This window comes from Eumetopias jubatus, unplaced genomic scaffold (genome assembly GCF_037043125.1).
Source record: "Eumetopias jubatus isolate StellerSeaLion01/CBP00866 unplaced genomic scaffold, mEumJub1_p1.0 scaffold_3, whole genome shotgun sequence".
NCBI classification, from domain to species: Eukaryota; Metazoa; Chordata; class Mammalia; order Carnivora; family Otariidae; genus Eumetopias; species Eumetopias jubatus.
Window position 1 is genome coordinate 77,411,617 of NW_028274809.1, and position 25,531 is coordinate 77,437,147.

At 33.9% G+C, this 25,531-nt stretch overlaps 1 protein-coding gene across 8 annotated transcripts in view; it reads left to right on the forward strand.

Moving 5' to 3' along the window:
* Window positions 1-25,531, forward strand: part of PRPF40A (pre-mRNA processing factor 40A) — a 55,185-nt gene that overhangs the window by 17,309 nt on the left and 12,345 nt on the right. For 4 of the 8 annotated variants that reach the window (XM_028113069.2, XM_028113070.2, XM_028113073.2 and 1 more), the window contains exons 5-15: window positions 480-496; window positions 14,469-14,579; window positions 16,016-16,136; window positions 16,371-16,424; window positions 17,977-18,001; window positions 18,693-19,067; window positions 22,063-22,171; window positions 22,672-22,736; window positions 23,057-23,221; window positions 24,313-24,421; window positions 25,255-25,405. In XM_028113069.2, coding sequence (XP_027968870.1) covers window positions 480-496; window positions 14,469-14,579; window positions 16,016-16,136; window positions 16,371-16,424; window positions 17,977-18,001; window positions 18,693-19,067; window positions 22,063-22,171; window positions 22,672-22,736; window positions 23,057-23,221; window positions 24,313-24,421; window positions 25,255-25,405 — 1,302 coding nt within the window. The remainder of the gene's footprint in view (window positions 1-479; window positions 497-14,468; window positions 14,580-16,015; window positions 16,137-16,370; window positions 16,425-17,976; window positions 18,002-18,692; window positions 19,068-22,062; window positions 22,172-22,671; window positions 22,737-23,056; window positions 23,222-24,312; window positions 24,422-25,254; window positions 25,406-25,531) is intronic. The other 4 variants (XM_028113071.2, XM_028113072.2, XM_028113076.2 and 1 more) reach the window with 1 other exon arrangement.

Genomic DNA, 25,531 nt, shown 5'->3' on the forward strand with positions numbered 1-25,531 from the left:
AGATTTTATTTAATTAAAAATTTTTAACAGGAACATGAGGTAGCTAATGGATATTGTATTGTACACCACAAGTCTGAAGTTTATATAGTTGAAGGTGCTGTAGATCTAAAGCATAAATCTGAGGTCTGTGGCATTATTTTATTTCAGTAGTGTCGTAGAGAAAGGAATTAGTTAACATAGACACGTATAATAGCAAGAAGAGAAACAAAAGGCAAAGAATGTGAATACTTCTCCAGTGGGATCCAAGTGAATTTGCAGTTTAAAAGTTCAAAGTGCCACTTAATTCTGAAAATGCTTTGCACTGTATAGGTTTATTTTGTAAAAAAGAAAGCATGCACATAAATCATATAGAACAGTCTTAGGATATTTAGTGTGACAGGCTAAGGAGGAATAAATAGTATGAATAAATATTTTTAAAGTGTTCACTCAAGGAGACCATGATTTATCACATTGTAAATATTGTTCCTTTATTTTTTTAGGTACAACATCTGGTGCAGTAAGTACCTCTGGAACATAATTATTTTATTATACTTCTTTAGCCTACAACATTGATCCTTATTTCTATTTTAAAGATTATCTGCTAACTTGAATCTTTTCCTTTCTTTTCTATGCCAAAGGTTGAAAAATTGTTTGATTTATCTTAAAATTTAATTTTGATGGGAATAATGAGAGAAAAAGGAATCAGATATATATCAGATTTTACAAAGATTTTAATTTTTCCCTCCTGGTACAATTAGAAGGGAAACAGAACCTATAGGTATACAGTAATTAACCTGATAATTTTCACATAAGGTTTACATTAGAAGGTACTCATATACAAAAATTTATGTACCCTTGTTTATTACTGTAAACCCAATGTAGACTTTCTAATATACAGAATTTAAAATACTTTGCTTGTACCTTTCCTAATGGTGTCAGAAAGACAAATACAGTATTCAGAATTGCTTGTTTTTTGTTGTTGATTTTTTTTGTTGTTTTTTTGTTTGGTTGTGGTTTTTTGTTTCGTGGGGTTTTTTTTGCTCCTTAGGAAAGGAGAGAATGCTATTGCTATGCTGCATTTCTTTTTCTCCATACTTGATTTTTTAAGATAGTAGTTAGTTATTTTTGCTAATGTTTCTGTATATGCTGTTTTGTTATATATTTTTATTATGTTTGGGAAAATAATGTAAGTCTGAAAGCCTCACTTAAAGATGCTTATTTTTTGCTTATTGATAATAGCTATGCTCTTTGGCCTCAAGGTTGTCTTTGATTTTTTGTTTGTTTATTAATTCCTTAAAGATCAATGAAAAGAAGAGGGTGTTTTGTTTGTTTGTTTTGAGGGGGATAAGGGGGCAGGGTGAGAATCTTAAGCAGGCTCCACGCCCAGCATGCAGCCAGTGCAAGGCTCAGTCACACAATCCTGAGATCACAACCAGAGCCAAAATCAAGAGTCAACTGCTTAATCGACTGAACCACCCAGGCACCCTAGAAAAACGAGTTTATATGTATAATCTCATTTAATCAAAATAGTCCTAAGAGGTAGCTGTTATCCCCATATTATGGTTGGGGAAATGCAAAAAGCTGTGAACTGATTATAAATATGGGGGGAAAGACTTTTAATTGTGGACTCTATTTAAATGTTTTAAAGTTTCTTGTATCTTCTGCTTTAAAAGTTGAATGGTTATTAGGGGGGGCCTCATGGCTCAGTTCGTTGAGTGTCCAACTTCCACTCGGTTCATGATCCTCATGGTCATGAGATCCAACCCTGAGTTGGGATCTAAGCTTGGCGTGGAGTCTGCTTGAGATTCTCTCCCTTCTCCTCTGCCCCATCCCTGCTTGCATGCAGGATCTCTCTTTCTCTCTCAAATAAATAGATAAAATCTTTTTTTTTAAGATGATTTTTTTAATTTTTATTTTTATTTATTTATTTGACAGACAGCGAGAGAGGGAACACAAACGGGGAGTGGGAGAGGGAGAAGCGGGCTTCCCGCTGAGCAGGGAGCCTGGTGGGGGGCTGAATCCCAGGACCCGGGGATCACAACCCAAGCCGAGGGCAGACGCTTAACCAACTGAGCCACCGAGGCGCCCCAATAAAAAAATTGTCTTTTTAAAGTTAAATAATTATAAAATATGTGTGTGGTATTCTTCCATTATAAGTGCCTGTTTATATTTTTAACCAGTGATAGCTTCATGTTTCTTTCTGTTTATTTAAATAATGCAGGCTTGCTTGAGGGATTAAGAAGTAGACATAGTTAAAAAGAAGAAAGTAAAATTTCCCCCTAATGCTTTCCGCCTTGAGGGATTGACCACCGTGTTTTGGTTGTGTCAGTTGTTTGTCAAACCTTTTTTTTCCCAATTGAGGTTATATTTTTTTGTTAAGATTTTATTTATTTGAGAGAGGGAGAGAGCACACGCACATGAGCAGGTGGGGGGATGAGGGGAGGGATAAGCAGACTCCCTGCTGAGTGGGGCTGGATTCCAGGACCCTGGGATCATGACCTGAGCTGAAGGTAGATGCTTAACAGACTGATCCACCCAGGTGCCCTGAAATATCTTTTTTTTTTTACAATATATTAAATTCATACATATTCTGGCATCTACTTCTGAGTTTTCTTTTCCATTGGTACATTTTTCATCCAGTATTGCACTTTTTTTTTTTTTTTAACAGCTTTAATATTTAGTAAGGTGGTGCTTCTGGGTGGCTCAGTTGGTTAGGCAGCTGGCTCCTAATTTCACCTCAGGTCATGATCTCAGTCTCAGGCTCTGCGCTCAGCAGGGAGTCTGTTGGAGGATTCTCTCTGCTCCTCCCCCACGTTTGTTCTCTCTCTCTCTGTCTTTCTCTCTCATATAAATAAATAAATCTTTAAAAAAATATTTAGTAAGGCAAGTCTTCATGGTTTCTCTTTTCATTATATCCTTAGCTATTTTCAGATATTAGTATATGAATTCCAGTATCCCCCTCCAAAAATAATCTGTAAATATATACATACCCTGACACACTCAAAAGACAAAATTGTGTTTTTATCTGGGATTATATTTAATTCATTTCAGTTTTGGAAGAATTGACACTTTCTACTTTCCTATTAAATCTTCCCATCTAAAAATACTGTGTATTTGAAAACTTAATATTTGCTTTAATTCTTTTTAGATTTTGGGTACACAAGGGCGTCTGGGTGGCTCAGTTGGTTAAGCATCTGCCTTTGGCTCAGGTCATGGTCCTGGGGGTCCTGAGATTGAGGCCTGCATTGGGCTCCCTGCTCAGGTCCTGCTCCTCCTCCCTGCTCCTCCCTCCTCTTTGCCCCCCCACTCATGTGCACTCATGCTTGCACACTCTTATCTCTCTTTGTCTCTCAGGTAAATAAATAACATTTAAAAAAAAGATTTCTGATACACAAATTTGAGTTACTTAAACTCTACAGATTATGGTCACTGTCGTTGATCTTTGGAGGATTCCGCACATTTTTTCACTTTATGCTTCATCTTTACTCCCATCCCTACAGCACCCTCCCTAATGGGTGCTCACTTTGATATGTGCCCTAAGACATGCATGTATTGGGAAAAGACTGAAATTTTTTGTGTAGATATTGTTGTGTGTGTTTTTTTTTCCTTTTTTCTTTACATATTTCATGTTTATTTTTTTGTTGAGGTGTAATTGACATAACTTTAGATTGTACAGAATTATTTGGTATTTATATACATGGTAAAATGATCACAATAAATTTAGTTAACATCTGTCTGCATATGTAGTTACAGATCTTTTTCTCTTGTGGTGAGGACTTTTAAGATTTACTCTCATAACAACTTTGAAATATGCTGCACAGTATTAACTAGTCACCATGCTGTACATTACATCTCCATGACTTACTTATTTTATAACTTGAAATTTGTACCTTTTGACACTCTTCACCCATTTCAAACCCCCACCTGCAGTCTGTTCTCTATATCTGAGTTTGGACATGTGAGATAATACAGTACTTACCTTTCTCCATTTGACTTATTTCAGTTAGCACGATAGCACGATGCCTTCAAAGTCCCTCTGTGTTACTGCAAATGGCAAGATTTCATTCTTTTTGTAGCTGAAGAATAGTTTTCTTCTGCATGCGTGTGTGTGTGTGTGTCTGTGTGTGTGTGTTCCACATCTTTATCCATTTATCCATCCAGGGACACCTAGGTTTTTTCTGTATCTTGGCTGTTGTAAATAAGGCTGCTATGAACCTGGGAGTACATCTATCTTTTTGAGTTACTGTTTTCATTTTCTTTGAATAAATACCCAGAAGTGGTATTGCTGGATTGTATGATAGTTCCATTTTTAATTTTTTGAGCAGCCTTCATATTGTTTTCCATAGGGACTATACTAGTTACATTGTCACCAACAATGCATGAAGATTTCCTTTTCAGTGACACCCTCATAACACTTATTATCTGATTTTGATAATAAGCATTCCAACAAATATAAGGTGATACCACGTTGTGGTTTTGATTTGCATTTCCCCAATAGTGATGTTGAGCATCTTTTCATATGTCTGTTGGCCATCTGTATGTGTTCTCTGGAAAAATGTCTATTGAGATCCTCTGCCCATTTTTTAATCAGAGTATTCGGGGTTTTTTACTGTTGAGTTGTATGAGCTCATTATATATTTTGGATATTAACCCTTATATACATGATTTGCAGATATTTTTCTCCCGTTCGATAGGTTGCTTTTTCCTTTTGTTGATGATTTCCTTTGTTGTGCCAGGAGGTTTTAATTTGATGTAGTCCACTTGTTTATTTTGCTTTTGTTGCCTTTGCTGTTCAGATCAGGTCCAATAAATCATTTCTAAGATTGATGGTCAAGGAGCTTTTACTGCCTATCTTTTTTTCTAGTTTTATGGTTTCAAGCTTTACATTCACGCCTGAATCCTTTTGGGTTAATTTTTGTGCATGATGGAAGACAGTAGTCTGGTTTCATTCTTTTGCATGTGGCTGTCCTTTCTTACATATTCCTGCCTCCTTTGTCATAAATCAACCATTTATGCATGAGTTCATTTCTGAGATCTTATTTCTGTTGTATGGATCTATATGTCTGTGTTTCTGCCAGGACTATACTTTTTGATTACAATACCTTGGTAGTATAGTTTGAAAGCAGGGAGCATGATGCCTCCCATTTTGATTTTCAGATTGCTTTGGCTGTTCAGTCTTTTTGTGATTCCATCCAAATTTTAGGATTATGTGTTATATTTCTCTGAAAAGTGCCTTTGGAATTTTGATAGGGATTACATTGAGTCTGTAGATTGCTTTGGGTAGTATGGACATTGAACAATATTAATTTTTTTCAATCCATGAGCATGGAATGTCTTTTTATTTATGTCTTTAATTTTTTTTTATTAGTGTCCTAGTTTTCACTTGTACAGATCTTTCACCTCCTTGGTTACATTTTTTCCTAGGTATTTTATTATTTTTGGTGCAATTGTAAATGGGATTTTTTTCCTTAATTTTTCTTTCTGATAGTTTGTTCATGTTGATAAATGCAACAGATTTTTGTATCCTACTTTATTGAATTTATTTGTAATAGGCTTTTCGGTGAAGTCTTCAGGTTTTTTTTATATATAATACATGTGTTTTCTGTAAATAGCGTTGTATTATCTTACTTTATAGCTTACCTGTTTTCCCTTTTAATGATGTGAATATTTTTATTGGTCTCTGTTTTCCTGCACAGTGTCTTTTAAAAAAAATTTTAATCCTTTTCAGGTGTCCAAGAAGATATTTTTGGTATTTTAATTGGAGTTGCATTGAATTTATAGATTGTGGGGGCATATTTATAATACTAAGTCATATCAGTGAACACGGTGGTCAGTTCTTTTGTGTCATTTTGTAATAGAGCTTAAATTTGAGTTTCGGCTCCTTTTTTTCTAATCTTTCAACTTTTACCGTCTCAGCCAGAACCTCCAGTACTATGGTGAGCAAGTAGCAGTGATGATAAGCTGGCATCATTACCTTTTTTTCTCTCTTAAAGGGATTATGTATTAAATTTCTCCATTTAATAGGATGTTTACTATAGCTTTTTGATAAACAACCCTTATTAAGTTGACACTTCTTTTCCTGGTTTGCTGAGAGAGGTCATTATGAACTTTATTTATTTTTAGAGAGCGTGCATGTGTGCACACCAGAGTGGGGCAGGGGTGGGCGGGGAGACAGAGGAAGGGGAAAAGAGGAAATCTTAAGCAGGCTGGAGCCTGACACAGTGGCTCCATCATGACCTGAGCTGAAATCAGGAGTCAGATGCTTAACCGACTGAGCACCCTGGCGCCCCACGAACTTGATTTTAAAATTCTCCACTGCTTTTTTTCTTATCTACTGAGATGGTCATATTCTATTTCTTCTGTAGTCTGTTAATGTGCACGTACACAGATACATTTTCTGATATCTCATTTTTGCATTACTAAGGTGAAGTCTAGTTATTCATCAAGTGTGTTAAGGGTGTATATGTGTGCACACACGTATATTTAATTCCTTCAGAATTCAGTTTGCTAATATCTTATTTAGGTTGTTTGTCTCTGGGTAATAACCCTTCTCTTTCTGGTCCTTAAAACAATTTATATAAATGATGCAAAACTTATTTAACAGCTTGGTAGAACACAACTAAAAACTGTCTGGACCTAATATTTTTTGAGTATAGAGATTTTGGATAACTATTTGAATTTCTTTAGTGGTTATCGTGCTATTCCAGTTTTAAGTTTCTTCTTATGTTTTTCCATATATCTGTTTTGTTGAGGTTTAATAATTATTTGGCATAGAATTAGAATCCTATCATTGCCATTATTTTGTTTTTTTGGAAGGGGTAACTGTTCGGTTTATTTCTGCTGTCATCTATTTCCTTCTTGGTTACTCTGTTGCCTTTTTTCTAGCTTCTTGAGTACTTAGCTCATGGTTGTTAGACATTTTTTTGTACTAAGTTAACTGTGTTGCTTAAGTTTTGACATAGAGGGTTTTCATTTAACTCAGGTCCCAATATTTTTTCTTTTTCCCTCATTTGATTTCTTTATTGAAAGGATATTGGGTAGTATGTTTTTCTTGGTTTCTAGATTTGGGATTTTTTTTAATTGGCTTTTTTAAGAGCAATTTTAGGTTAGTAGCACAATTGAACACAAAGTAGAGTTCCTTAATATTCCTTCCCCTTACAGCCTCCCCTACTATCAACATCTCCCACCAGGGTGTTAACATTTGTTACAATCAGTGATCCTACACTGACACATCATTATTACCCACAGTCCAGTTTACATTAGAGTTTATTCTGGTGTTATGTAGTCTGTGAGTTTTAACAAATGTTAATGACATGTATCATCATGATAGTGTGTACAGAATAATTTCACTACCCTGAAAATCTTCTGTGCTCCACCTGTTACTCTCTCTCCCCACCTCCACCCCTCGCCCCTAGCAACTACTGATCTTCTTACTGTCTACATAGTTTTACCTTTTCCTCAATGTCATATAGTTAGAATCATACAGTATGTAGCCTCTATAGACTGGCTTCATTCACTTAGTAACATACATTTAAGTTCCCTCCATTTTTTTTTCATGGCTTAATAGTTTTTTTCTTTTTGGTACTGAATAATACAATCGTAACAATGATAATAGCAGTGAATAATATTTCATTATCTGGACTTGCCACAGTTCATTCACCTCCTGAAAGACATTGGAGTTTTGCTTCCAAGTTTTGGCAGTGAAACTCTTACAAACATTAGTGAGCAGATCTTTGTTTTGAATTCATTTGGGTAAATAACCAAGGAGCATGCTTGTTTGATCGTATGGTAAAAATGTATTTAGCTTTGTAAGAAGTTGCCAAACTGCCTTCCAGAGTGGCTATCCTGTTTTGAATTCCCACCAGTAATAAAAAGGGGTTAATTTTAATTTGCAATTCTGTAATAATGTACAGCGTTAAGCACCTAGTCATGGGCTTATTTACCACCTGTATGTCTTTTTTGGTGAGGTATCTGTTCAGATCCTTTGACCATTTCTTAATTGGGTTGTTCATATTCTTTTTTTTTTTAGAGAGAGAGAAAGAGGTGGGGAGAGGGAGAAAGAGACTCTTAAGCAGGCTTCACACCCAGCACGGAACCCAATGCAGGACTTGATCTTAAAACCCTGAGATCATGACCTGAGCCGAAATCACATGTTGGACACTTAACCCACTGAGCCAGCCATGTGCCCCTGGATTGTTGATATTCTTCATGTTAACTTTAAAGAGATCTTTGTAATATTGTGGATAACAGTTTTTTATTGGATGTGTCTTTTGCAGATTTTTTTCTCCCAATTTGTGGCTTGTTTTTTCATTTTTTTTTTACTGTGTCTGGCAGAACAGAAGTTTTTAATGAAGTCCGGTCTGTCGGTTCTTCTTCCGTGAATCATGCCTCTGGGTGACTTTTTTTTTTTTTTTTAAATAAAGTGAACTTTTTTGCATATTATCAGAAAGCAAGGGGGGAAAAAAAAGCACAGGCTCTGAAATGTTGTTTATACTTTATTAAAGCTTCACTTATGTCTATTTTAAGATCAATTTTTAGGATTGTTTTGTGTGCTTTTAATTTAGTTATTTTGCTATTCTATTATATCTTGGTGTATTTTTCATCTGTTTGATTTACCTAAGAAGAGGAGTGTCTTAAAATCTTTAGCTTGAAAAGATGTCATCTTTTTCTCCCTGTATTTTTCTGTTGCTGTGCATTTCAAGGCTAAATTACTAAATGCATGTACGTTCAGATTTAAGTTTTTGGTCTGTTAACTTTTTATCCATATATAAGTCCCTTGTTCTCATTACAGTTTATATTTTACCTTCTAAAAACTTGATTTTTTTTTTCTAAAGATTTATTTATTTGACACAGAGAGAGAGCACAAGTAGGCAGAGGGAGAGGGAGAAGCAGGCTCCCCGCTGAGCAGGGAGCCAGATGCGGGGCTCAATCCCAGGATCCTGGGATCATGACCTGAGCTGAAGGCAGTCACTTAACCAACTGAGCCACCCAGGTGCCCCAAATAGGATTGTTTTCACATTTTTATTGCAAGCTATTGTCAATTCAAAGATTTTTGTATATTTATCTTAGATCCAGGTCTATTATACTCTTTTTGTTTTATTTCAACTAGACTTCATTTGAATCTTTAGCAATAAAGGTAAAAGAATTTATCTCTTTTCCAGATATACCAGTTTTATTTCATTTTATTGCTATTACATGTTTGTTGAAATACAGTGATTGTAGACTCACCCTTTTGGTCATGATTTTAATGGGAGCGGCCTTAGAATAATTTTTATTAGTTTTTAGTAATTGCCCTTTATCATTTAGGTGTTTTTCTTTTAGTTGTTGCTAGGATTTTTATTTTTATTTTTTTAATACTTCCAAACCATCATAATTTTTAGGATGTGATTTGATCATACCAGGTGTATTGGTGTGCTCCTGTGATTTTTTTTTTTCAGTTTGTTAATAGAAATAATTTCTTTCTTATAGATTTCTCAATATTAAACCACCCCAGCACTGCTACAATCAATTCTACTTGGTCAGAGTATATACATTGCAGGATTCTCTTGGCTAATGTTATATTTAAGCTTTTCAGATTTATATTCATAAGTAACATTACGTGCTTTTCTTTTTTGATACCTTTTTTTTTGAGTTTTATTATTAATAAAGAGCTTTTCATCTTTTCCTGTGACCTGAAACAAGGACATTGTAATTCTGTGTTCTTTAAAGCTTACGTGGTGTTCTGCTATGAAATTAATCTGGTTGGGTATCTTTCAGTTGCTTCTACAGTAATTGGGATATTCATGTATGATGTGTTTCTTCTAGGGCAAATTATAATAGTCTGAGGAAATGATTTCCTCTAGATTTTGGAATTGTTTGCAAATTCGTGATTATGTTCTTCCTTAATTCTAATCTTATATTTTGGCTTTTTATTAATTTCCCTTATTTAGAGTAGTTCCTTATTTAGAATTTTTCTACCTATTTAGTGTTTAGATTTAGTCTTTTTTTTTTTGGTTTCATTCAGTTGAACTTACATGTTACTGCAGAAATACTCGTATGTATAAATGTTTACCTGATGTACATATGTTTATATAGTTTGAGTATTGAATTTATTCACAGCCCAATTGTTGACTAGCTTCTTGATAACTGAAAAGTATATTAGCTGTCTTGGTAAATATATATATATGCTTTTTTTCCTTTTATCAAGTCTTTTTTTCCTTTTAAATACTTTATATATTTTGCTGCTTTATCACAATGTCTCACTGTTTCAAACTGCATCTTAGACATTTTCTGTTATACTAAAAAACATCTCCATAAGATAAATCTACAGTATGAATGGACCCTAATTGAATGGTTTTCCTATGGGTGCATATTGAATTATCTCTAATTTTTCCTCATTACAAGTAATCCTGTGGAGAACCACTCTTGTACATCTTTGCAACTATGTAAATGGGGTTTTTGGAGTGAAATATCAGCATCAAGAGGTTGTTTGCATCTCTTTTTCTTTTGTTTATTTGCATTTTCAGTTTTGATGAGAACCAGTAAATTGGCAGCGAACCAATACTAATTCCATTCCAAACACTAGTGTGACAGTGTACATTTCTTCACATCCTTTTAACATTGTATACTAAGTCTTTAACTGTCACTTACCTGAAGAACAAAAAGTTTTCATTTAATGTATGCTTCCTTGATTTACTAATGAAGTTGAATTCTAATTATATTATCTCTATTGAGTTTTGTTAATGGTTATGTTTATTTTCCCATAAGATTGTCTTACTTGATTGTGGTAGATTTTTGTATATTAAGGATGATAGTTTTTTAATGCCTTACTTTGCAAATTTATGCTTCCACTTTATCATTTATGAAAATGTTGACTTTTGGTTTATTACCTAGAACTGCCATTTGTGTTGACAGTAACTGTCACAGTAATACAATAATTTGGGGAAGTCTGTCATCTGTGACATAAGTGCATAGTAATTCTAAAGCTCCAGTGCAAGGATTATCTTAATTGTTCCTGCAAGTCCTCAGAGCAAATAACTTACGGTTAAAAGCAATGTCCTGGTTTTGACCCATTCAGAATACACATCTAAGGCTTTGTCAGGTTTTCTCTGATTATGCAAGGGCAGTCTAAGTATTTGATAGGCAGCAATTGTTTATTGCTCTGAAAGGTCTTGTGTTTTTTAAAGAGATAGTAATTTTTAGGAAAATAAGTTTTTCGAATAGACTTTGCTGTTTTCCATATTTAGTAAATACTTGTTTAAGTCATGTTTTAGCCTATGAAGACAGCTTTACAGTTGTTAATTATTGACATATCCATTAACATTTTATGCCATTTTGCATCTTATATTCAACATTCAAGATACATTTGTTTTTAAATTTTTCTTTTAAAATATTACTAGTTTTGGTGCTCACTTCGGCAGCACATATATTAAAATATTACTAGTTTTGGCCAGAAGCAAGATACAGTTTTATTTTAAGATGCAAATTAGATAGATTTAAGGAAAAGGAGCAAAAATTTATCAGATAAATCATTTTTCTCCAGAATTGACTTCTATAAATAGAGTTGGTATATTAGTTAAAGGCATTAGTACGGAATTTATATTCCTATTTGAAATGATTCTGTTTCTCTTAATGCAAAGTGTTGGAACATTGCTCTTCAATAGGACCTTAGTGGGTGGGGCAGGACAATGTTGTAATGAACTCACTAGCCAGCTGTGTTACCTTGAGCATGTTCCTGTACTTTCTTGTGTTCTGTTTTTAGTTCTTATAAAGAGATAATAAATAGTATCTACCTGGTGGGATTATTAAAAGAATTAATTTGAGAATTGATGCAAAGCAATTAGCACAATGCTTACCACTCATTGGTAGATCAGGAATTTATGTGTCCTTATTGACAAGTAGACTGTTCTGAATATAGTATCCTTCACACAGCATTTGTGTGGGTAAAATGTGATCTTTAGAAGAAAATTTGAATTAATTCTAGTTTTATTTACTTCCCGAATGACTATGAGCAGGTTATTAACCCTCCTAAGGCTTGATTTTCTTATTTGAAAAATGGGGTTAGTGTTCATGCTGCTTTGCAGTGTAGTTAGTTGTAAGGCTTAAATAAAATAGTGAATACTAAATTGCTTATTGTTTTACTGATTTGTACATTTCTCCTCTTTATCCCTATTATTTGGTCAAGTGTACCTTGTCCGTTTTTAATTCCATTTTCTCATGAGTTTATTTCTGGTGAACTTCCTCTTTTCTGAATGCCCTTTAGCAGATGTTACTTGGGAAGTTTAAATATAATTTTGGAACTTAACAGATTCGTTTTTAGTGCAGTCCTGAGATGCTATTGAGTTCATTTTTTTTTTAAATATGAAAGAAATATAGACCTCTGTCTACCTTAGCAGGATTTAATTTGTCAAATAAAGCAATACTCATACAGTTGAAGCTTTCATATATCTCTAAATCACATCATCTTTTGGTTAGATGTTAAAGTGGCAGCAAGCCAAATATTTTCCAGCAGTTACTATAATGTTTGCTCCAGAGAGATTGTAGTTGCCCTATCCTGCACACGGTGCTAGAACAAGTTAAAGAATTTAATATACTTTTTGAACTATCTTTCTATACCATGCAGATTCCACTTTGTAAATAGTGATATGAGAGGACTTAATCTGTATAAGAAGAGATAAACATTTTGTTATCAAACAGCTTAAATTTTATCAAGTTTTTTCTCTCAATTCTAATGGCTGTTTAAAATTCCTTCACATTAACTCCAATTTTCTTCTCAGAAGTTTTAGATAATAATCATCTTCCTCATCTACTTGTGTGAAAATCACATTAATTTGTGTTCTTAAGTCCCCTTTTCTTATTCTCTATCCCCACCTTTTTTGCAAATGTTCCTTAAATCACTTAGCATATTTGCTTTGACCATTGAACATGTCTGAAATTGCGATTCATCCTATAATCCATTGTGTCTTATGATCTCCATTCTCCAGACAGCAGTTATGGCTTAGTTGTGCATGATTGAACAACAAAAAGTGCCAACATCAGAAGAATGAATGTCAGTGGTTTGAAAGAAAGTTCTAGAAGTAATGGCATGGCACTCTTAATCAGCTTAGGAATAAAATGATTGTGGTGAGAGAGTAGAAAAAGCAATGAAATGATATGTGTTGAGCCACATACCCAAAGCAGAAATCAAAAGTAGGTATGTGCTATTTCTCAATAAAGTTAATAAGGAAGAAAAAAAAAGGTTACCTTTAAGTATGAACAGAAGATAGTTAAGAACAAGTACTGGTGGTTTGTGGTTTTTAGTTTTTTGTTTTTGTTTTAATGCTGCATTACCAATATTTTTGATAGCAAAGGGGATGAAACTGTGTGGAATATAATGGATGTTGGCAACTGTCATACACAAAATGGTCTCAATGTGAAGTTTAAGGAACAGCTGAACTATTTTATTTTATTTGCCTTTCTTTTTATTCAAAAAACTGAATTGTGATAAAAATCAGTGTCTTAAGAATATATCTTTCAGAAATGTAGCATAAAGTCTGAGTGTTAAAAAGCATGTGATAGTTCAAAGATGATTTTACTTTTTCTTTTTTAGAGATATTTACAGTGTTTTGTCTTAGATTTGAAGAAATGTGATATAGATCTTCTCTAATCCTCTTTCAAGCATACTTTGTTACTATCTGAATAATCTGGTACTTGGAACTGGACTTAATAACCTTTGATCTCATTCAGTAATTCATAATTCCTTGTAAAATTTTTTTTTAAACAACCTCTTTATTAAGGTATGATTGACTTATAAAACTGTACATGCTTAATGTGTACAACCAGATGATTTGGGGAATAAATGCATACCTGAGAAACTGTCACCACCAAGACCACAGACACCTATCACCTCTCAAATTTTCTTCCCACCCTCTTTATTATTATTTTATGTGTATATGTATGGGAACCTTGTAAAACTCTTAACCAGCATTTATTTGAGGCATCATGTTTATTGATGCCTGAGGTTTTACTAGCAACTTTTAGTGGGTTCTTAGTAGTTCTTCTAAGTCCAAGAGTGGACTTATATTCTGTATCAAACTAGTGTCACATAAAACTTTCTCACCCATCTTGTTTTGAGGCATTTGGATTCACATTTTATCCCTGTTAAATTTCACCTTGATTGTTAAATTTTGACTATCCAAAACCCATCCTTTGTAGTTTTGACAGCTGCATCTTTACGGCATGTCAGTCTAGAACTTTGTCTAACTTGATGTAAATATTCTCTGAATTCAAGTTGTTGAGTCATGATCAGTCCACCTATACAATAGCATCTACTTCATATATTTTAGCTGTAAGGCATAGCTAAGATAAACTATGTTGCACATAGATTATCTTTTGTGTGTTAGTTACAAAATTACCATTCTTAAGAGAAACGGTCCTATCCTTAAACTTGTGAGATACTTTGTAGAAGAGAGAGATTCTAAAACCTCAGTACTGTTAAATAACTGAAATCTTTTTGTAATTTTTTTCTTTAGAAATCAATGTGGACTGAGCATAAGTCACCTGATGGAAGGACTTACTACTACAATACTGAAACAAAACAGTCTACTTGGGAGAAACCAGATGATCTGAAAACACCTGCTGAGGTAAAAGTTTGAGGCTTTAAAATTAGGGATTGTTAAATAGATTGAGTCATGTTTTTCTTAGGATTTTATAGGTAATTGACTGTTAGAAGGCAGACCAATTTTGTTTACTGATTTTTGCCCCTGCTCAGTAAACCTTACCAGATGGCATCAAATTAAGAAGGATTAAAGAATAAATTGGAAGAGCAAAGGACAAGCGGGGGGAGCGGCAGGGAGAGGGAGAAGCAGGCTCCCCACTGAGCAAGGAACCTGATGCGGGACTTGATCCCAAGATGCTAGGATCATGACCTGAGTCAAAGGGAGACACTTAACCCACTGAGCCACCCAGGCATCCCTAAAATCCCATTTTAAACTGTTTTCCCTTTATAGCAAACCTAGGTGATTGCAAATGTCCTCCAGTGAATTCTTAAACATTTCCAGTGAGTTTGGGGTAATGGAGATGGAATTAAATTAAAAATATAAGTATCCTTCTGTTAGAGTGGGAAATTGTCTTTGTGGAAAAAGCCCCTGAAAGTATGTGTATTTTTGTGTTGCAAATTTTATCATTCACAGTATACAGTGTGGAAATTAGATTGAAGGACTAAACTGCGTAAGCTTTATTGCAAATGGTTTAATTAGGAACTCTGGAGTCCTAAGTAAGAGTTGATCTGGCATTTCAAGCCACACTTGAAGATTTTTCCAAGTTGGCAGCATATCTTTATTTTTCTCCCTCTTAATTAAGGAATTTGAGGATATAAAAATATTTTCCAGGCCACCACACTAAAATGCACAGCAGCACTTGGGATGGGAGGTTGGCATAGACTTAATTTTTTTTTTATCCCAGTACTGATATAGGTAGTTATTTCTTCCTTAAATATCATCACTAAGACACCGTCTAAATAGGAGTTTTCAGTAGCATTCTCATGCCACCCTAACCAGTTTTATATATTAGGTTTTAAATATATCATACTTACTGTTTCCTTACATAAGATAGTTCACATAGGTTTAATAAATTATTAGCCATAAAACTGATATCTAAGCATGGGTAAACCAGATTTTGCTTTTTCCCAGTTTTTATGTTTTTCCTACTTTTGTTAGTATTTGAGAAGTCTGTGAAACGCATATGATAAATTCACCTGTGATGGGGGGTGTAAATGGCACCAGCAAATAGGATTTGAAATTTACTTAGACCTGGTTTTGAATTTTGCCTCTGCCCCTTAATTAGGTGTATTATCTTAAACAAGTTACTTTCTGTAAGTAACAGTATAAATTTGAAATAATAGTATGGATGTTGCAGTATTATTGCTAAGATTAATATAATATCACCTACTAAGTATTCTATAATTGGTGGCTTATCTTCAAAGCATTTGATTTGTACAGATTGATAATATTTAGTGAAACCGTAATGTGAATGATCAGTGATGCTAAATACATTACTGAGGATTTCTATCTCCCTTTAGCAACTTTTATCTAAATGTCCCTGGAAGGAATACAAATCTGACTCTGGAAAGCCTTACTATTATAATTCTCAAACAAAAGAATCCCGCTGGGCCAAACCTAAAGAACTTGAGGATCTTGAAGGTAACACAGAAAAAAATAATTTTTAATGTTACTTTTTTTAGATATCTATGTCATTCACATTGAAACAATCCTTCATAAATAGGATTGTTCAGACACAGGTCTTATTTTTAAAAAATGATTAGAACATTTTAAATGGTGTAACAGTTTTATGGGCTCTTATTTTCTTGTTGCTCTAGATATCAGTTCTATAGATTTTAAATAGATTTTTATTTGATTTGATTCCACTGAAACTAGGATACCAGAATACCATTGTTGCTGGAAGTCTTATTACAAAATCAAACCTGCATGGTGAGCTGCTTTGATAATTCATTTTCTGTCATTATTTAACATTTTTAAAGTATGTTACTAATGTTCACTAACCATGATTGGATAAATCTGCAGTGAGAAACCTCTAATTAAAAATTCATTAAAGGGTTATATTATAAATGAGCTTGTGACTTTTAAAATTATACTTTGATTTAAAAAAAATTAATTTACCATTGGAAAATTGAATAAGGACATCATGTACAATAATTCTAAATACAACGGGTGTGTGTTGGTACATATGTGCAATATGTGACTTAACTCATATAGCAGATAGCAGAGAGCCTTGAGTTCAGTTTAAATTTTTTTATTATCAGACTATACATTTAATGCTGTTATTATTTTAGCACAACATTGCAAAATAGCCTTTATGTTACGGGACAATTAAACAAAATGCCATGCTTTACTTACAGAGGGAGTATTTTTCATTATCCTCAACTATTCAGAATAATCCTGAGAACCTGGAAATACTACCTTATTAATATGAAACCCAATTCTTCAAAGAGCAGAGATTAGAGTGAGAATTGAAAATTTAGTGCTTTTACTCTCGCTTCTAATAGAATCTGGTATCATAAATTATCGATTTAGAAGCAGATTTTTAGAAATGGGGCTAATAAAGTAGTCTGCAGTGTGGAATGACATCTGACAGTAAAGAGAATAAAAATTGCCTAAAAGAACAGTGGTCTTCAGTCTACTTACCTTTTTCTTGTGTCACATAATTAGCTTAGATCATCATTGTATCTGAAAAATATGTTAATTTATGTTAGTAATGAAGACTCCTTTAGTATGTTTTGTCAGACATCCTAAACATACTTTCAGAAATCGTTTCCATTAAAGGGGGTTAAGTTTTTAAAATACTTTCATAAAGTTCAGCTTTGTTATCACTTACGTGGACCACCATTCCCTAAAGATGCTGAATATTTTTGTTACCCATAAAGAAAAATTTAATTGGAAAAAAAGCTGAAATATTGAATGCAAATCTTTAAAGCTCTTTAAATTTCTACACTAGCATTGGCTAATAATAATATTATAGATAGGTAGATTCCCATTTTATTCATGTAAGAAATATCAAGCTCATTTCTGATATAACCCTACTACAAAACAGTTGGTGTGTATAACTGTCTATCTACCTGTCAATGCTAGTATATTGTGCTGGAATTTCATGATATGAATTTGGTCTCATTTTGAATTTGGTATCTTAGAAAAAAAATCAGTTAGTTTTACCCTTGGGGAAAATACTGTTTTAATCCAGAATTATACAGATATTTTCAGAGAGTTTTTGCAATAGCCAGCAGCCTTTGGGAAAGGAGCAGTGTGCAGAGAAACTTTCCTAAAAACTGCTATTGTTTAAATTTGTCTTCATTCTTTAATTGCTACCCTGCAACTTTGGAGCACGAATTTGCTCAAGTTTGTTTTTTTGGATGGCAAATTAAATCTTACTGTATGAAACTTCTGTTTATCTCCCTTTAATGTTTGTTTTCAGTGATTGTATTTAAAAACCATGTCATATGTAACTTTGCTTTTTTCTCTTTAATAGCAATGATCAAAGCTGAAGAAAGCAGGTAAGCAATTTTGGGCGTCAGTACAATTTACAAATTTGGTATCTCCTGTATATAGCATTCTTGCTTTAACTATTTGCTTTATAGTATAAATAGTATTTAACATGTCGGGCCTGATGGTTTGATGTCCTTGGAGATTGGGGGCAGGAGAAGGATATTTACTCAACATATACAAATGACACTTTACTAGACAGTGATTGTTGGAGTTTGGATTGCATCCTTTGAGTTAAGAAGGCTGTGTTGTAGAAAAGTTCAAAATTTGGTTTGATTTAATTTGGGAATGGATGAAGTATATATGTCTTCCTGTATTCAGGTTTCCCTTTTAATATATGAAATGGATAAAATTTAAAGTTCTTATAGAAATTTATGATATAGGCCAAATTTTATGATGTATAATACAGTCTGATAGTAGGGCATTTTGTGAACGAAAACAATTATTGGACTTTTGGAAGTGTAGAGTGTTGCATGAGTCCCTATCCTATATTAACCTGAATGTTGGCTCAGTTAAATCAAAGTAATCCAATGTCATTCTGTGTTTTTCATCTTTTCAAATGGCTTAATAGTTTGCCACATTGCCTTTCTCCCTTTTAGTTTCTCTTACTCATTTGATTTTATGATAAAAACTAGTATTGTTTGGCTTTCTGATTATTACTTAATGAGATGACCCGGTTTTTGTTGTTTTTTTAATACATAGTAAGCAAGAGGAGTGCACCACAACATCAACAGCCCCGGTTCCTACAACAGAAATTCCGACCACCATGAGCACCATGGCTGCTGCAGAAGCCGCTGCCGCTGTTGTTGCCGCCGCCGCCGCCGCCGCTGCTGCCGCCGCCGCAGCCAATGCCAGTGCTTCCACCTCTGCTTCAAACACTGTCGGTGGAACTGGCCCAGTCGTTCCTGAGCCAGAAGTTACTTCGATTGTTGCTACCGTTGTAGATAACGAGAATACAGTGACAATTTCAACTGAAGAACAAACACAACTTACTAGTACTCCTGCTGTTCAGGAACAGAGTATGGAAGTATCCAGTAATACTGGAGAAGAAACAGCTAAGCAGGAAACTGTAGCTGAGTAAGTTCGGTGACTTGTCTTTTGCACATCAGTACCAGACTTCATTAATGCAAGAAATTGCCAGTTTACATGGTGGCCATTGAGTGTTTAAAAGTTTTTTTGTGAATTAGCCCTGCATCGGGCTCCCTGCTCAGCGGGGAGCCTGCTTCTCCTTGTCCCTCTGCTTGCATCTCTGCCTACTTGTGCTCTCTCTGTCAAATAAATAAATAAAATAAAATAAAATAAAAAAGAGGGGCACCTGGGTGGCTCAGTTGGTTAAGCAGCTGTTTTCAGCTCAGGTCATGATCCCAGGGTCCCTGCTCAGCAGGGAGCCTGCTTCTCCTCCCTCTGCCTGCCTCTCTGCCTACTTGTGCTCTCTCTATCTCTCTGTCAAATAAATAAAATATTTTTAAAATTTTTTTGTGAATCAAAACATGAGCCTTTATTAGATAATGAATCATTATCAAGACTGAATTTTGTGAGGTCATGCTCTTAAACTGTTGAAAAACTAATCCTCAGAAGTTTTAGGAAGCAGAATTTAGAGATCGAGGGTGAGGCACAAATTTAAATTGAGGTACCAAGCACTTTAGTAATCAAGATACATCAGTTGTGGTGCTGTAATTTTAAATCAAAAAAAGCCATGATTATTAAAATAACAAAATTTTAAATACAGGATTAGTATTACTTTATTTTACAGACAGTCTCAGATATGACTTAGCACAGCCCTAAAAGTGCTATAGTTTGATGTTAACAAATAGAAGCAAAACATAGACAAAAATACTTAGTAGGGTGTAGAAGGAAAACTGTTACTGTAATTAAATTGCTACAGCTTTTTAATATGCCAAAACAGCTGCGTCTGTCAGTTTATAGCTCACATGTACTTGTGTTCCCTATCATCTGGTCGTATTTCATATGGCTGTGATTTATATAGATAAAAAAGTAACCTTGAGCCATGCTTCCTGACTTTAATGATGTCCACATATATTTTATTTTTTATTTTTTTAAAAGATTTTATTTATTTATTTGACAGAGGCACAGCAAGAGGGAACACAGGCAGGGGTAGTGGGAGAGGGAGAAGCAGGCGTCCCGCAGAGCAGGGAGCCCGATGCGGGGCTTGATCCCAGGACTCTGGGATCATGACCTGAGCCAAAGGCAGATGCTTAACAACTGAGCCACCCAGGCGCCCCCCCCCCCACATATATTTTAAAAAAACTGTTAACCATGGTGTCAAATTCCAAATATGATCACCCATCTTAATATTTAAGCATATTCATTTCATCTCCCAACTCCTTCTTGTAAATATACTTTTTAGATTTTTTCTTATGTACGTTTCCCAAAGTTGAAAAGAGCTTTATAATTTTTTCTGATGTTTAGAAGTTGAAAAAGGAATCTATATGGTATATTTGAAGGCATAAAAGAGTAACATTTTACTTATATTTTTCTGCCCTTTTTTATTTTTATTTTTTTAAGTTTTATTTTATTAAAGATTTATTTATTTGAGAGAGAGGGCATGCACACTCGTGCAGGAGAGGAGGGTAAAGGGAGAGGGAAAGCAAACTCCCCTCTGAGCCCAGAGCCCAGCATGGAGCTCCATCTCAGGATCCTGAAATCATGACCTAAACCGAAAGCAAGAGTTGGATGCTCAATCAGCTGAGCCACTGACACACTCCTGTTTTATTATTTTAATAATCTCTACACCCACATGGGGCTCCAGCTCATAACCCAAGATCAAGAGTTGCATGCTCTTTGAACTGAACCTGCCAGACATTGTCCTTCTGCCCTTTTTCTGCGCATTTAAAAATACATGCATTATGTGTGTGTGTGTGTGTGTATATATATATATATATATATATATACACACACATATATATATATTAAACCTATATCTGATGTTTTTTACATTATAAAGATACCCCATCATGTTGAATGATGGCATATTATTATTTACTTATACATAAATTTCAGTGTTCTGATAGATATTTAAGCTTTTGGGGATGGTATTTTTTTACATCTTTTTATCCTTTATTTTTTTCTATAGTAATTTGTTTCTCGTAATTTTAGCAGTGAACAATTATTTCCTGCTTATTTTCTTTCTAGTATTTCCTTAAATGCCTGAGTCATTATAATCTTTCTATTTTATTTACCCTAGTATAGACCATTTATAGCTGTTAATTTTTGACTGGGCCCTTTATACTATTTCTGATGATTTTAAATAAATTTCCCAAAGTAAGGTTACTTGACTCAGAGGGTGTGAATATATTTTTTGTGGTTGTTAGTATTTGCTCCAGTATCTTCCCCTAAGTTTTCTACTTAGTTTTTGTTTTCTGCATTTTTTTCCCTGTATATAGGAAGGGATTATATGACCTTTTCATAAAGACCCCCAAACTAGTACAGTTGATAATTCTTGGATATGTTAATTCTTTTTGTTTGAGGTCAGTGTTTGGCATACTTTTTTTTGTAAATTATCAGAGTAAATACTTCAGTTTTGTGGATCATAAATTCTGTCACAATGATGTCGTTCTGCTATGGTAGCACACAATAAGCCATAACAATATATAAACTCATGAGTAAAACTATTTACAGAAACAGGCAATGGGCTAGATTTGGTGCATGAGTTGTAGTATTTCCATCCTGATTTAGATCCTCAGCATCTTTTTTATATTCATGCACACTTGCCCAAATCCTTACTTACGAAGGCACTGAAATGAAGACACTGGGTGAGTTTTATAGACCATTTAAGAGTATTCATTTGTGGACTAGTGGAACTTATGTTTTAGTGTAATTGTTTGTTTTAGAAGCCCTCATGCAAGGTCCTAATAACTGAATGTTTTCAGGAAAAAATTACATTACCTTTATGTCTTTATGTTTAGTTAAGTGTGTAGGATTCATATAGGAGACTTTATTCTAAAATTGTAAAATTTAACCTCAATATCAAACAAATAATGAAAACATTGTTTTTCTAAGTGAGGCAAATGTTTACTTAAATTATAAATACAGTGTTTGAATTTCCCTCTAGTTTTACTCCCAAAAAAGAAGAGGAGGAAAGCCAACCAGCAAAGAAAACCTATACTTGGAATACAAAGGAAGAGGCAAAGCAAGCGTTTAAAGAATTATTGAAAGAAAAGGTATTAACGATTTTTATATGACATACAATAATTATCTAATAAATGAAGTTACTGTTTAATGCAGTCAGTACCTTGATGCCTTTGTTGAAAATAGTAATTTCATAAACTGTTGTAAGCAAAAATGAACAAAATTTGCCTTTTTTGAAGAATATTTTTGTGAAACTGATTTTCATCAAAAAAATTCTTGTGTACAGTACTACACAGCACATTCTACCTCTGTATTTAGTATAATGTTTTTTACTCATAAAAATTGTTTATCTTTTAACTGAAAGTCTTAAGAAAAGTATTCTTGCTCTGTTAAATATCAGTTTAAGTTTTCTTTTTGGTCTATATGTATATTACCCAGGTTTGCCTTGGTTCAATAAGAAATTATTAGATCTCTTTCAAACTTGAGCAAAGGGAAGTGCTTGATGTTTGCAGTGAGTATTATACTTTATTTCCTGGTGTATGACTTTTACAATATTTGCAAAATTTTAATTTTGTCATTAAATGGTTTTCAGCGGGTACCATCTAATGCTTCATGGGAACAAGCTATGAAAATGATCATTAATGATCCACGATACAGGTAACACTTGAAGTTTTTTACTTTTCCAACCCTACAAATTAAAAATTGTGTAAAATAATGTAATTTTTAACTTTCATTGTCTTCTCTTATTTTAGATACCAAGAACAGTTGTTATATGTCAGATATGAACCAAAAAAGCCAAAAAGCTTGTCATACAATTTGAGTACAGATTTTAAAGTAGAAATTATTTTCTGTAATTGTTTCTTAATTTTTAATATCTTACTGAAATTTTGATTAGTAAATGAAATCTTTTTTTTCAAAGCATTGACATTTGATCATCCTGTCTTCATTTACTCTTATATGGTATTTTTTCTATTTAGTGCTTTAGCAAAGTTGAGTGAAAAAAAGCAAGCCTTTAATGCTTACAAAGTCCAGACAGAGAAAGAAGAAAAAGAAGAAGCACGATCAAAATACAAAGAGGCTAAGGAATCCTTTCAGCGTTTTCTTGAAAATCATGAGAAAATGACTTCCACAACCAGATACAAGTAAGATTTTTAATAATGCATAGTGTATGTTTACTGCACCGTTTCCTTGTCAGACTTTTTGTCAAGTGTAGTAACTAATCCAAAGTATATGCTCATTAAAGCTAAATGACTATGAGTGGGGCAGTTTTATAAGGTACAAATCAATAGTTAAATGTGGAATTTAACTTATAGACTTACTGAGTTACTAACTAGGGACTAGAACAAAAGAGGGGTAGACTGAAGGTAATAATTAAAGCCTGACTCCTTTCTATTTAATATAAAAACTGAGGGGCACCTGAGTGGCTTAGTTGGTTAAGCGTCTGACTCGTGATCTCAGCTCAGGTCTATCAGGGTTTTGAGTTCAGGCCCCACGTTGGGCTCCACGTGTGGAGCCTACTTTAAAAAAATATATATATGTGTATATATTAATTGTATATTATATATAAATTGAAATTTAACATTTTTGCAATAAGTTAAGTTCATTTTCCACATGTACTTTGTTATTTTCCTCAGTTTTCTAGAAAAGCATTAGGGTAAAGATTCTTCATTTCTTTAAATAGTCCTGTTTTATGTATTATCTAAATTTCTGGGCAACTTTTTGAAGTCTATAATTTGGTTCCATGGACAGTTTGTTAGTGTCTGTAGCTACCCTAAGAAATAATAGTCTTGACTACAAAACATGGCTCAGTTAGAATTATCCACTCCTTGGGTCGCCTGGGTGGCTCAGTAGGTTAAGCGTCCATCTCTTGGTTTCAGCTCAGGTCATGATCCTCAGGGTCATGAGATGGATTCCCACATCAGGCTCCTGGCTCAGCTGGGAATCTGTTTGGGATTCTCCCTCACCATCTCCCTCTCCCTCTCCCTGCCTCTCTCGCCCACCTCCTCCTCCTTTCTCTTTCTCTCAAATAAATAAATCTTAAAAAAATTATCCACCCCATCACTAAGGAGGACTGGAAGCCTAAGCTATTTTGTTCTTAATTATCCAAAAGTTTTCCTGTATAATATACTCATGAACTTAGAGTGTTCGTTGGGTGGTTTTAGGCTTACCATAAAATTAAAATAGCTGAAAATTAATTTTTATTGAGTAGAGTAACATTTACTTTTTTTACTAGAAAAGCAGAGCAAATGTTTGGAGAGATGGAAGTCTGGAATGCAATATCGGAACGTGATCGTCTTGAAATCTATGAAGATGTTTTATTCTTTCTTTCAAAAAAAGAAAAGGTATTATTCACTCATAGTTGTTAGTATTTATAGATAAAATATTTCTTCATTCTGATTAGGAGTTATAACATGTCCATTTTTGTTGCTTGGTTTATTCAATTTATGTGGTGTAGCAGATCTCTTTATTAGAAGTTAGATTTAAAAATGGATAGCTCCTGTAATAGTAAGTACTGATGTGGACACACTAGGTACAGATTTATCCAACTCTTACTTGAATTGTCATTAATTGGCTGTCTTATGCCCACTTTGAAAGATACTTTTTTTTTAATTCATTAGGTTTTTAAAATACTCAGTATTTTTGTTTATAATGTATTTAGTTTTCTATACAAGAATGGCAGTAATATATAATTGTTACCACTAAAATGAGTTTGCACGATAGTGTTTTAAAATACCTCATCTATTTTATTTTGCAGTAAGTTATGTATTATTCAGTCTTGAGATGTATAGAATTGTAAGTATTAATGAAAATTTGAACATAACTGAAAGTGGTTGAAGACTGGCATTTGCCTATTGTGTCACTTGTTGACGGTAACCTTAGTTTTAGACTCTGTCTATAATGCATAGTTATAGGAAGAGGGATTTATGGAGTTGTTGGGAAGATACGGTTTCCAGATTCCAGCTTCTTAGAGGTAAAAAAAAAAAAAAAATTGAAGGTAAGCAGTTACCAGGCTAAGAAGTTGGACAAGATCACTGGAAAAGTAGTATTGATATTTAAAATAAACGGGTAACATGAAATTTGGGCATCATTTAGAATGTAAAGAAACTCACTGATTGCAGTTCAAATACCATACTTTCTTTGAACCTCAAAATGTGTATTCATTCTTCTGATTTAGGAGCAAGCAAAGCAGTTACGGAAGAGAAATTGGGAAGCCTTAAAAAACATACTTGACAACATGGCTAATGTAACATACTCTACTACCTGGTCTGAAGCCCAGCAGTATCTGATGGATAATCCAACTTTTGCAGAAGATGAGGAATTACAGAGTAAGAATAAAGACTAAATGGGAGAAAGTTTTTTTTAGAAGTCCAATAGCAAAGAATTCTTACTTTTATTATGAGATCACTAACTGAATGTTACACAATTATTTGTTCATTCCTCTTTTTTTTAAT